Source organism: Sinocyclocheilus rhinocerous, unplaced genomic scaffold (assembly GCF_001515625.1).
Source record: "Sinocyclocheilus rhinocerous isolate Xijiao unplaced genomic scaffold, SAMN03320098_v1.1 scaffold802, whole genome shotgun sequence".
Classification (NCBI taxonomy): domain Eukaryota; kingdom Metazoa; phylum Chordata; class Actinopteri; order Cypriniformes; family Cyprinidae; genus Sinocyclocheilus; species Sinocyclocheilus rhinocerous.
Genome location: NW_015642061.1, coordinates 133811 through 146223, shown reverse-complemented (window position 1 = coordinate 146223; position 12413 = coordinate 133811). Strand labels below are relative to the sequence as shown.

The window sequence follows — 12413 nt, the reverse complement described above, 5'->3', positions numbered from 1 at the left end:
ATCTCCGCGTACTTCTCACATCTGTGCACAAAAACGGAGGAACCCCCGCTATCACATGGTAATTTACAAGAAGTGGGAACGCGAGAAGCGGTACTGCCCATCTACTTTAAACCGTCTTGATATTGTGAGGATCATAGCCGAAGAGGTGGGACGCGAGCCGCGGAATAGCCCACCATCTCCGCGTACTTCTCACATCTATCCACACAAACGGAGGGAAACCCCCTTGTGGTAAGCACTGCAGGTCATAAGAAGTGGGAACGCGAGAAGCGATATAGCCCATCTACTTCAACCGTTATAATATTGTGAGGATCATAGCCGAGGAAGTGGGACGCGAGCCGCGGAATAGCCCACCATCTCCGCGTACTTCTCACATCTGTGCACACAAACGGAGGGAAAAAGTGGGAACGCAAGAAGCGATACTGTCAAAAACTGTCAGAAACTGTCAAAGTGTCCTCTAGGGGACGCAGTGCGAGTTCCCATTCGATAGGGAACCACTACGAAGTGAGAAATAAAAATTGAAGAAATGGAAACATTTCTTTAAACGCTTTACATAAACATGTACAAAATTTTTTTTAATTAGAAGTCATAAAAAGGTGCCTAATAAATAAAAATAAAATAAAAAAACAATAAAAAGTAAGAAATTAAAATTGACGTAATGGATAAATGAACTAAATGGGTCATGACACGAGAAATCAAATTTGCCTTGATCTTTTGGCATATAAGGTTTATTCACATAGTCACGCAATGCTGATGTTGTTAACATTAACAATTTGAGAAAAAAAAGTATAACAATAATAATTTGCACGGTTTGATGTGATATGAACTAACCGATCTTTAGATTTAATCACCATTGATAGCACGATTTATGGTAATGCTTTTTTCCTCAGTTGGTCAGAACAAACGTGGCAGACTTGTTACTTACTTGTTCAGATGGCAATATAAGGTGAAAATTCTTATTTGGGTCATATATTCCAAGACGTAGGCTAGAATCTGTGATTGTTTTTAAAGAAAGTAGTAATTTTATTAAAGCTGCAGTCCGTAACTTTTTTTGGTTCAAAATGATCCAAAATCAATATTTGAGCAAGTACATAACCAGCCAGTGTTCAAAACTATCGCCTTACTTTAGCCCGATTCACAACGGTTATCTTATAATAATGTTTTTTAATTTGAGTGGTACGGGTAGGATTTCGTGGGAAATTCGAGCATGTCGCTGCGTCATTACGTCATTTCTGTAAACATAAAGAAGTTGTCCCGGCTACTAGGCTATCGCATGTGAGGATCCTGCAGGTGGCGGATCGTTTATAGCCTTTTCTCACAGCAGCCAGAATAATGTGCGGTGACTGACTGCCACACATACTCCTCAAAACATTAGATTCATCTGAGCGGGAGCCGTGCCGACTCACAACCCACGCAAGGAAGATAATTCCGCACACAGCAGCAATTGCAGGTTTTCAAACAGAGATGGCGACAAAGAGGCAAAACTTACGGACTGCAGCTTTAATCAAGCACCAAAAACAGCTCGCTTTGTATCTGAGGTGCAAGATGATGTCACCCGGGCGCTGTCGTTTGCATAAACACTGCCTCCAGAGCAAGACATCGACAAATAGTCATCTTCTCACCATAGGCCCTGCCCACTGGCATTCAGTCGCTAACGGCTAACACTTGATCGCGCTAAATGCGAGTGTCGTGTCACATCAAAAGCAAATAGAAATGACAATCACTGCCACTGTCTTGTCTACACTGGATACAGTATACAGATCCGTGTTCACTTTCTGACACAGTCCCACGCGCTCGAGTCTGACAGTAGGACTTAAAGAGGACAATAAAAACAATATAATGAATGTTTTAAAAGAATCAATGTAATACATTGCCTTTCAGTTCATTTTAATAAAAAGTTTCATTTTTATATATTTAAACCTTCTGATTCCCTACCAGGCCTCCATAACAAGACCATTGCTGTTTTCTTTTATTTTAACAAATTTCCATGTCAGAAATTTAACAGATTCTCTGTCATAATTGACAGCACACCACAGATACTGTGAAAAATAAAATAATAAATGTTAAAGTGTCTCTCTCTCAGCTCTCTGCAGGTGGAGGTGTCTGTCTCTCTGCTGCCTCCAGTGGCTTGTTCAGCGTATCACAGGATTGTCCTGATCCTCAGCAGTGCGCTTCCGGTCAACTGGGCTCTGGTGGCTCCAGAGATCAAAGGCCACGTCAGGGTCTATGTAAGTTACATTTGCATTTCTAACCTGTGCGCTTTTCCAAAAACACTTTCTCATCTATGAACAGTTGCATCTCTCTCGTTCAGTCGTCCAACAGCGTGAGTCCGCCGTACCGAACTCAATCCCCCAGCCTCTGCATGACCAGCACCGTGACTTCTGACCTCCTCAGCACCCCCGACCTTCTAGAATGGGCCAATCAGAACGGCTTTCCCAAAGTGACCTCGTACACTGAGGCTGATCTGGCCAATCGCTTCGTTGTCAGGCTAAGAGAAGGTGGAAAAGGCTGATTTTTAACATTTTCTTGAATATTTGATCAGATTTTTAGTCAAGGTTAGATTAAATCTATTTAATACTACACTTTCATGAACTATTTTTTAAAAAGCATCCAGTAGATTAAGTTAGGATGTGATCTTAGAAGGCAGCTGCCTTTGTAGACAGCGAGGTTCGCTCACTAGGGTTTATGACCGAGCCGTCTCTGTGGTTCAGGAGGGTCAGACACAGAACTGAGTTCTTCAGACGGGGGGCAGGATGACATCATGACAGACAGAAGCAGTGAGGCGCTCAGCTGCCACTGTGAGAGCGGTGCTCTTACTGTTACTGTGGACACACGGATGCTACAGGTAACCAATAGACACACTGCGATACTATTGCTTTCATTATGCTTTTTAAAGTTGTGCATATTTGTAGGTACATTTTAATAAAAGTAAATGTGTGTGTGTGTGTATACATGTGTGTGTGTGTATACATATATTGTTTAAAAAGAAATACATTTAGTTTAACTTTAGAAATAAAGTTATTTAAGTATTGAGATATAGTTTTTATATTTTTTTAATTAATTTTTATTTATATTTCTGCTTTCTTTTAAATTTTAATCAAAGAAAATTTTTGTAATTGTGTTCTTCTCATATTTAGTTATTTTTAATTTTTTTCATATGTCCATATAGTTTTTTATTAATTTTTATTTCAGTCTAAATGTTACGGAGCCCCTAAGGGGATATTTGCAAAAAATTAAAAAATGAAGACTTTCGCGTGCTCATGAGAAACTTTTTGCTTCACTTCTGCCATGTTACAAAAAAGTAGGGAAGATTCACTCGGTGCATCGGCATAAACCATAAAGGCCGGGACACCAAGCCGACTTCAAAGATCTAGCGGCGACGAATGCGCAAAACCACGATCATATTTTGCGCATGTTTTGCGCAGCTTGTCAGTGAACAACGGCTCTGTGTAGTTAATGCTGCTCCATGTGAAAGCCCGCAGGTGATGGGAGATTTACCGCTGATTACAGAATGGCTTTACTGACAAGATGCGCTAAATATTGCATGCGATTTATCGTGCAGCCCTATTAGAAAGTGACCAATAATCTGTGACCAATATTTTATATGCAGATTGATTTCTCCTCTCTAAACTGTTTCTCAAGCGCGTTCTCTCATCACCGCTGCTGCGTGAATATGACGTATCAAAACACAACGGAGACCTGAGGAAAAGCGGTGATTAAAGTCCAAAACCTGACTTGAAATAACCTAACAAATCAATCGAGGCTAAAGCGGTTCCATAAACCACAAATTAAGTTCACACAATCTATTCGCCTTCATTTACGTGCTTGTTTTCACCACTTTCGCTTTAATTCTCGGGCACTGACTCGTTCGCTAAACTGAACATCCAATCAGAGTTCTCACTCGCACCGACGGTCCCGACAGCCCCGACGCCGATTCAACATGTTGAATCGGGCAAACTGCCGCTGACGTGAGCCCGATGAGAGCCGACAAGTGGAACACGCCAAACAAACTAGCCCGACCGTCGCTCGCTGTCGGCCCGACCGTCGGCTTGGTGTGTCCCGGCCTTAACGATAAAACTTAAAAAGTGTGCAACAGATACGTTGGCATTTGTATCGCGATGCATCGTTTCTAACATATTTGTATAGGTAAAAAACTATTTATTTATATATAATTACTAGTGGATGCGATATATTTTTATTGTTTAGAAAGTAGGGCTGCACGATAAATCGCATGCGATATTTAACGTTCTCAAGCGCGTTCTCTCATCACCGCTGCTGCGTGAATATGACGTATCAAAACACAACGGAGACCTGAGGAAAAGCGGTGATTAAAGTCCAAAACCTGACTTGAAATAACCTAACAAATCAATCGAGGCTAAAGCGGTTCCATAAACCACAAATTAAGTTCACACAATCTATTCTTAAGCAGCCCTTAATGTCGATCATGGATCAAATCGATCCAACATCACAAACAGCGAATATATTTGTGCTGTTTAATGCATTTGAGACGTGTTTTCCTCAGAGCATAACTGGCATGTCACAGGTATATTCTTCATCTGTAAATGTTAGAAAGTCATGCAAATATATCCATTTTGCCGTCAGGAGTGGGTGAGGCTGCGCGCATGCGCAATATAATAGTAGCGCAATAATTCTGAGTAAAATATAACCATTTTATATATATATAACTTTTTGTTTCTTTATTTTTATTTTTATTTAGTGATTTTAATGCTTTTAAGAGCAATTTTAGATTGTAATGTTCTGCTATCTATAAAAGGTAAAGCTGTCATAAAACCAGAGATCAAGGCTGCATGGCTATAATAGTAGGCCTATGTGAGAGAATCAGTGGTAATATTGCGTTCCTATTGGTCAGTGTTAGAGGAACTCAACTTAGTCTGACAGTTAGCCTGCTCTGGAACAGGTTAGTTTCCCAGCATAAGTTGCCACAGTGAGGTTGATCTACGTTAAATTTGCTTTATGGAACCAAATCATTTTACAATGAGAGTCAGACTAACGGAAATAAGCCTGGCTTTTTCGGTAAACTTGTTTTATGAAACATGCCTCGAGGCATTAGAAGTCAGAAGACACTTAATATATGATTTGCTGTCTGTCTGAACCAAAGAAATAAAAGCGATCATATTTTTTCCATTGCATCGAAACGCATTGTTGAATCGAATCGAAATCGGTTCGCACTGCATCGTAATGGGGGTGAATCGTAACGCATCACATCGGTAGCTGCTTCATATGCATCTTTAATGCATCGCATCGTTCGCTATGCATTGAGATGCGTATCGCATTTGCCTCAGTTATGAGATGTACATCCCTACAAAGAAGAAAAGAAGAGCATGGATGCGCATGAATAAGCCTAATTGAGATCTATTTTAAACTTGGCCTTCAATATGAAAACACTGTTTCTGTTCTTGCATTCCGACACAGATAAATCATCACTGAGCAGCATAAGAACATGCAGCTTATTCCCTCAGGCTACATTCCACCTGAACAATATAACATCTCAGTTCTGTACATAACTTCTCAAAACTTTTCATCTGTAAAATAGCACATTCATAATTCTTTCTAGATAAAACAGAATTATGAGTGTGCAAATGTGTTGAGAAAAGTTATGTCCAAAATATAGAAAAAATAGAAAGAATTATGAATGTGCTATTTTACAGATGAAAAGTTTTGAGAAGATATGTACAGATGGACAGTCCTGAGATGTTATATTGTTCAGGTGGAATGTAGCCTGAGGGAAAAAGCTGCATGTTCTTATGCTGCTCAGTGATGATTTATCTGTGTCGGAATGCAAGAACAGAAACAGTGTTTTCGTATTGAAGGCCAAGTTTAAAATAGATCTCAATTAGGCTTATTCATGCGCATCCATGCTCTTCTTTTCTTCTTTGTAAGATGGTAGAAGTGACGCAACCAGAAACTGACATGTTTCTTGAGCAGCAAATCAGCATATTAGAGTGATTTCTGAAGGATCAAGATGCTGAAAATTCAGCTTTGCATCACAGAAATTTTACAACATATTCACAGAACAGTTCTTTCAAATTGTAATAATATTTCACAATATTACTGTATTTTTGATCAAATAAATGCAGTCTTGGAAGAGACTTCTTTCAAAAACAATAAATATCTTACCAACTTCAAATGCCTGAAAAGGTGTGTTACATTATTCAATATTCTTTACATGTCCAAATTTGATTCACTGAATTGTTTATATACACACAGATTTTTCCAGTGTCGGCAGTGACCCTGCGAGATCACAACTGCCACGGTGAATTTAATGGAAGCCATTTCCTGTTGCTTTTCCCGGTCATTTCCTGCGGGACAGAGGGAGAACTGGATGAAGTGAACGGAAGAGTTCATTACACGAATACAGTGAGAGACACATTATTCAACACAATTGTAAAATTAGTGTATATAAGCAATGTACCTATGATGTAATGTCTTGTTTTCAGCATAAAATTCTGTTATGCAACTGAAATTCTGTCATTTAGTTGAATTAAAAGAGAATGTTCAGTGAGTACCATTAAATGATTATAAAAGTAGAATGGTCCTGTAGTGCAGTAAATAAACCTGACCTGGGTCACACCGCCTCGCCATCACTGAAGATGATAAAGTTGTCAGCTGTAACCACACACCAAAAACAGATGACCCGGGTCACACTGAACCAGATCCAGCAGAACAAACCATTAACAGGTTTGGTGATGGGAGCGTCTTTAAAAGACACAGAGGCAGAAGGCGCATTTCATACTGCTATATATTTGAACTGTATTTTTAAGGTGTTCCTGTGGAAACAGAAACCATCCGAGGGTTTAAACAATGAGACAGGCGGGAGGGTGTTGGACGAGATGAGTCTGATAGCCATTCATGTGAGTGTTTCAAACCTTCAATGTGTACTTGGCAGCATCTCAACTGTTATGGGAACTGGAGGCTCATATTTTACGGATTTGAAACAATATATAACAATTCAGATTAAGTCTCTTATTGCTCACCAAGGCTGCATTTATTTGATCAACTATACAGGAAAAACAGTAATTTTGTGAAATATCTTTACAATTTAAAATCTATTTTATGGTTTTAAGTGTCTCTCAATCTCTAATCAAAAATAGTAGTTCAGAGTCAGCAAAGATTGCAAACAACCAACACCTAACAACAAATTCAACAAAAATAATAAATTAAGGCAGTAGCATACAATAATTAAACATAAGTAATTAAGAATAGGACAGCTAAAACTAAAACTGTACAAATAATAGTAATGCTAGGCTGTTACCGTGTGGGTTGTTCTGGGAGATTGTTGCTATTGCTAAAACATTAAAATTGTGAAATATTATTACAATGTAAAATAGCTGTTTTCTGTCTGAATATATTGTAAAATGTAATTTATTCCTGTAATGCATGCCTGAATTTTTTAGCATCATTGCTACAGTATTCAGGGTCACGTGCAGTGCTGGGGAAAGTTACTTTTAAAAGTAATGCATCGCAATATTGCGTTACTCCATAAAAATGTAACTGATTGCTATACTTAGTTACTTTATGTGGAAAGTAATTCATTCATTTTGCATCACTTTTTGTCACCTGGTTTGGGCTTGCTTATTTGTTTTTTTTTTATAACAAAAAAACTCTAAAGTTACATTTTTAGCAACTGTAAAGGCCCTTTCACAGCAAAAGTGAAATTAATAAGCCTCCGGCTGAAGGAAGTGTCTGCACCACACTCCTGATTTCCAAAGTAACTTTGTATCAAATTAGATACTTAATTTGAAAAAGCAACTCTGATATTTTATTGTAAACTTAAAAGTAATGCATCACTTTACTAGTTACTTGGAAAAAAAATAATCTGATTACGTAACTCTCGTTACTTGTAATGCATTACCCCCAACACTGGTCGCATGATCCTTCAGAAATCATTCTAATATGCTGATTTACTGCTCACGAAACATTTCTAATTATTATCAATATTAAATTAGATTTTTAGGACTCTTTAATGAATAGAAAGTTCACAAGAACAGCATTTATCTTGTAGTATTATAAATGTCTTTACTGACACTTCTGAGCAATTGAATGCATCCTTGCTGAATAAAAGTATTAATATCTTTCAATAAAATAAAATCTTACTGACCACAAAACAGTTTGTAAATGACATACATTTCTTTTCCTAACAGCCATTGCTCTAAACTGCATGTTTGTCATGTGTGGCTCACTTTTTTTCGTCTGGTTTCTCTCTGTTCAGATCAGCTGTGCATCATCTCTGATCACTCCTGTGAGTCCAACAGACATGACTCCTTCCTCCAGGCCTGTGGAGGCGCTGCGCTTCAGTCCCTGGGTGCCGAGAGGCCCCACCACTCCAATCCTGTCCATGGAGCTGTTTGTCACCGAGGCCTACGAGAAGAGAGCCGTGGGGCCCTGCGTGATCACCGCGTATGACCGTGTCTACGTGCAGGTCAGCGTTATCTGTCGCGTTTGTGTGCTTGTTTCCTCTCTGGCATCTCGTGAAGGTCAGAGCGGATGATAGCACAGCGGTGGAGTCCATAACATGATTAAAAGAGCTCAAGGACGTGAGACTCCTGTCGCCGTGTGGAGGTTTCATTAGTGTGTGCCAATGAAGGCCACAGATGGACATAATAACAAACTACACTTGCAGCTTTGTCGTGTACGATGTGAATGAGAAAACTCGTAGAAAAAAAAAATATTACCCACAAATAACAGCAAATAGATCTAATATAAACTAATAATAGTTCAGAGTCGTAGCTTGTAAGCAACCTACACCTAGCAACAAACGGAACAAAAATGTATACATACAAAAATTAAACATGAATAATTAAGAATAGTAAAGATAAAATCTAAAACTAAAAATACAAATATTAGTGTTACGTTTTTATATTTTCTAAAGAACTAGTAAGATTACGAAAGTGGTATATATTGCTAGAATTATTATTTATAAGTTACTACGATTGCTAAGGTGGCTTTTAGCATATGGCTAAGGTGTTCTGAGTAATTAAGGATAGTAAAAAAAAAACTAAACTTAATATGTACAACCAATAGCGTTACATTTCTATTATTTTCATGTTACTGTGAGGTTGCTAGGGTGTTATGGATGGTTGATATGCTGTTGCTACACATGTGATTGCTGGGGTGTTCTGAGTGGTTGCTACACTGTTTCTATGAGGTTGCTGGGCTGTTGCTATGTGATTGCTGGGGTGTTGCTATGTGGTTGCTGGGGTGTTCTGAGTGGTTGCTTCACTGTTGCTATGAGGTTGCTGGGCTGTTGCTATGTGATTGCTGGGATGTTCTGAGTGGTTGCTACGCTGTTGCTATGTGATTGCTGGGCTGTTGCTATGTGGTTGCTGGGGTGTTCTGAGTGGTTGCTACGCTGTTGCAATGTGGTTGTTGGGCTACGCTGCTGCTATGTGGTTGCTAGGCTGTTGCTGTGTGGTTGTTGGGATGTTCTGAGTGGTTGCTATGCTGTTGCTATGTGGTTGCTAGTAGGGCTGGGCAATATATATAAAAAAAATATATCTCGATATTGTCAAAATTTGTATGATATTCGATATATATCTCGATATGTTTGCATTTGCTTTTAAATAATAAAAAAACATGAATTTCTTTTGCCCCCATTAAAAAAAACAACAAAAACAATTTAGATAGAAGTTATTGTTACAAAGTAAATACAAAATGTTTGTAAATGACAAAAATTATTCGTCAAAATTATTGCGATATTATCGTTAATATTCGTTATATCGCCCAGCCCTACTGTTGCTGTGTGATTGCTGGGCTGTTGTTATGTGGTTGCTGGGGTGTTCTGAGTGGTTGCTACGCTGTTGCTATGTGGTTGTTGGACCGTAGCTATGTGATTTCTGGGGTGTTCTGAATGGTTGCTACGCTGTTGCTATGTGATTGCTGGACTGTTGCTATGTGATTGCTGGGGTGTTCTAAATGGTTGCTATGCTGCTGCTATGTAGTTGCTGGGATGATTTGAGTGGTTGATTAATGTAATTTCTTTCTATTTCTCACTGTCAGATCTCGGTGGGTTCTGGTGTTGCGGAGGCCGTGGAGGTCCTGTCGTGTCTGGTCTCTCCTCTCTCAGATCCGCTTGCTCACAGCGGCTGGTCCATCATCAGAGACTCCTGCCCCTCTGACCCGTCCTTCAAACTGAGCCACAGAGAAACCCAGGAATCCACAGACAGCACAGGACATGATGAAGATGAGAAGATCTACAGGAAAAATGACAGAAGACTGTCACAGCTGAGACGAAATAAAGACAAGAGACCCGACAGACTCGGAGCAAAGAGACCTGAAGAACGCAGACGGAAGAGACGGGAGGACGAACGCGAGAGTGCAAACATGCTGCAGTTCAGTTTCATCCTGCGGCCCGTCTTTAATAACTCCATCCAGTTCCTGCACTGCCGGCTGCGTCTGTGCGCGTCAGTTAAGGGGCCCTCCGGGGCCGCCACTCGGATCTGCACAGACGGGCCTCAGATACCTGCTCTCACACACACAACTGCTTCTCAACAGGTAACGAACACTAATGTGGGAAAATGAGCTTTTTGAAACTTTGAATAAGTTGAATCAAAATCAGTGAATCAGTTGTTTCGCAAAATGATTCACTATTTCGAAGCATTCATAAATGCATGCAATTATTAAAATTATTAAAACAAGTATGACTAAAAAATGACTCTTATTACCCAGTTCTCTTAATGACTCATAAATGAGTCTAAAACCCATGAGTTATGGGATTTGAATCATTAAATAACTTACTCTCTCTTTGATTCCCTCAGTTTGGTTGTAGTAGCTCTTTAAGTTACCAAGTCAAGTCAAGTCTGCTTTATTGTCAATTCTTCCACATGTACAGCACATACACACAGAGAATTGAAATTGTGTTACTCTCAGACCCTTGGTGCATACAGATAACACTAACAGTAGAACATAAATACAGATAGATACAGATTAAATATAAAATACAACTATACAAATATACAAATAAGGTAAAATGTAAAAAAAATATTAAAAAAAATATATATAAAGCAGCACATGGTGCGTGGGGCAAAAGAGGGGAGGGGGGCAAGGTCGGGAGGGAGTTCAGCTTCCTGACAGCCTGATGGATGAAGCTGTTCTTCAGTCTGCTGGTCCTGGCCTGGAGACTCCGCAGTCTCCTCCCTGATGGCAGCAGACTGAAGAAGCTGTGTGTCGGGTGGGTGGGATCACCTGCAATGCAGAAGGCTTTGCGGGTGAGACGGGTCTGTAAATGTCCTGGAGGGAGGGGAGAGAGGCACCAACGATCTTCTCAGCTGCTCTCACTATGCGTTGAAGTGTCTTGCGGCATCCACAACTGATTATTTAATAATATAGTGTATTACATATTATTAACTATAGTAACATAATAACATTTTTATATATTCTATTAAATAATAACATTTTAAATCAATTCTATAAGCTTTAAAAGCATTTAAAGATGCAATGCATCAACATTGCTTTTTCCTGTTGTCTGTCTCTTAATTTTCTCACAATTTCCATACACTGTACTTCACCAGAAGTTGCATTTGCCACAGAGGCAAACTCATGCATAGGGCTAATTATCAAAAGTACTAAAAGAATCAGAATCAGAATGAGCTTTATTGCCAGGTATGTTTACACATACGAGGAATTTGTTTTCGTGACAGAAGCTTCCACAGTGTAACAGAATGACAGTGACAGAACAAAAAACACAGATGATAATAAAAAATAAAAAAAAATAAAAAATAGACCGAGTAAATAAGGAATAAAAATATACATGAATGTAATGGAACTGGAGCCAGAACTATTCAATACTTTATGATTATTATCCTTAGAAGAAATGAACACTAATTAGATCTCAACATGACATAATTTACTAATCACATCTGTCAATATCTGCTAGTAAACATTTCATATATGTCTCTCTCTCTATCATTCAGTGTGAGTACAGAAATCTCTCTCGGCCTGTGTTGGTCACGTATTCTGCTGGGTTTCTGGCTCCCCCTGCTGGTTTGTACACACCCTCATTCTCAACTCTCATTTACACAAAAGTTTTGCATTACTTTAACACTTTAATGTTTTATGTTTGTGTCTCTGTGTATGTGTTTATCAGGTAAACTTTCTCAAAAGCCTGCTGAGATCTCGAAACAGACTCCTGCACACAGCGGTGAGTTTTACCCCTCATATGTAATTTTTGGTTAATAATTGCCCTGCAAGGAAATTAAAAGGGATAGTTCACCCAAAAATAAAAATTGTCATCATTTACTCACCTTCAAGTTGTTCCAAATGTGTATGAGTTTGTTTTTTCTGTTAAACATAAAAGAAGATATTTTTAAGAATGTGGGTAATCAAACAGTAGTTGTTCTCCATTGACATACATCCCAGACAGCACACATACGTCCAGTGCTTGAAGTGGAAAAAAAGAA

The 12413-nt window shown here is 39.0% G+C and overlaps 1 protein-coding gene across 1 annotated transcript in view; it reads left to right on the top strand.

The window, feature by feature from the left end:
• Positions 1-12413, top strand: part of LOC107755613 (transforming growth factor beta receptor type 3-like) — a 21677-nt gene that overhangs the window by 7486 nt on the left and 1778 nt on the right. Inside the window, exons 7-15 of the mRNA XM_016572502.1 lie at positions 2081-2225; positions 2309-2495; positions 2709-2842; positions 6226-6375; positions 6780-6869; positions 8228-8437; positions 10015-10509; positions 11928-11997; positions 12101-12154. Coding sequence (XP_016427988.1) covers positions 2081-2225; positions 2309-2495; positions 2709-2842; positions 6226-6375; positions 6780-6869; positions 8228-8437; positions 10015-10509; positions 11928-11997; positions 12101-12154 — 1535 coding nt within the window. The remainder of the gene's footprint in view (positions 1-2080; positions 2226-2308; positions 2496-2708; positions 2843-6225; positions 6376-6779; positions 6870-8227; positions 8438-10014; positions 10510-11927; positions 11998-12100; positions 12155-12413) is intronic.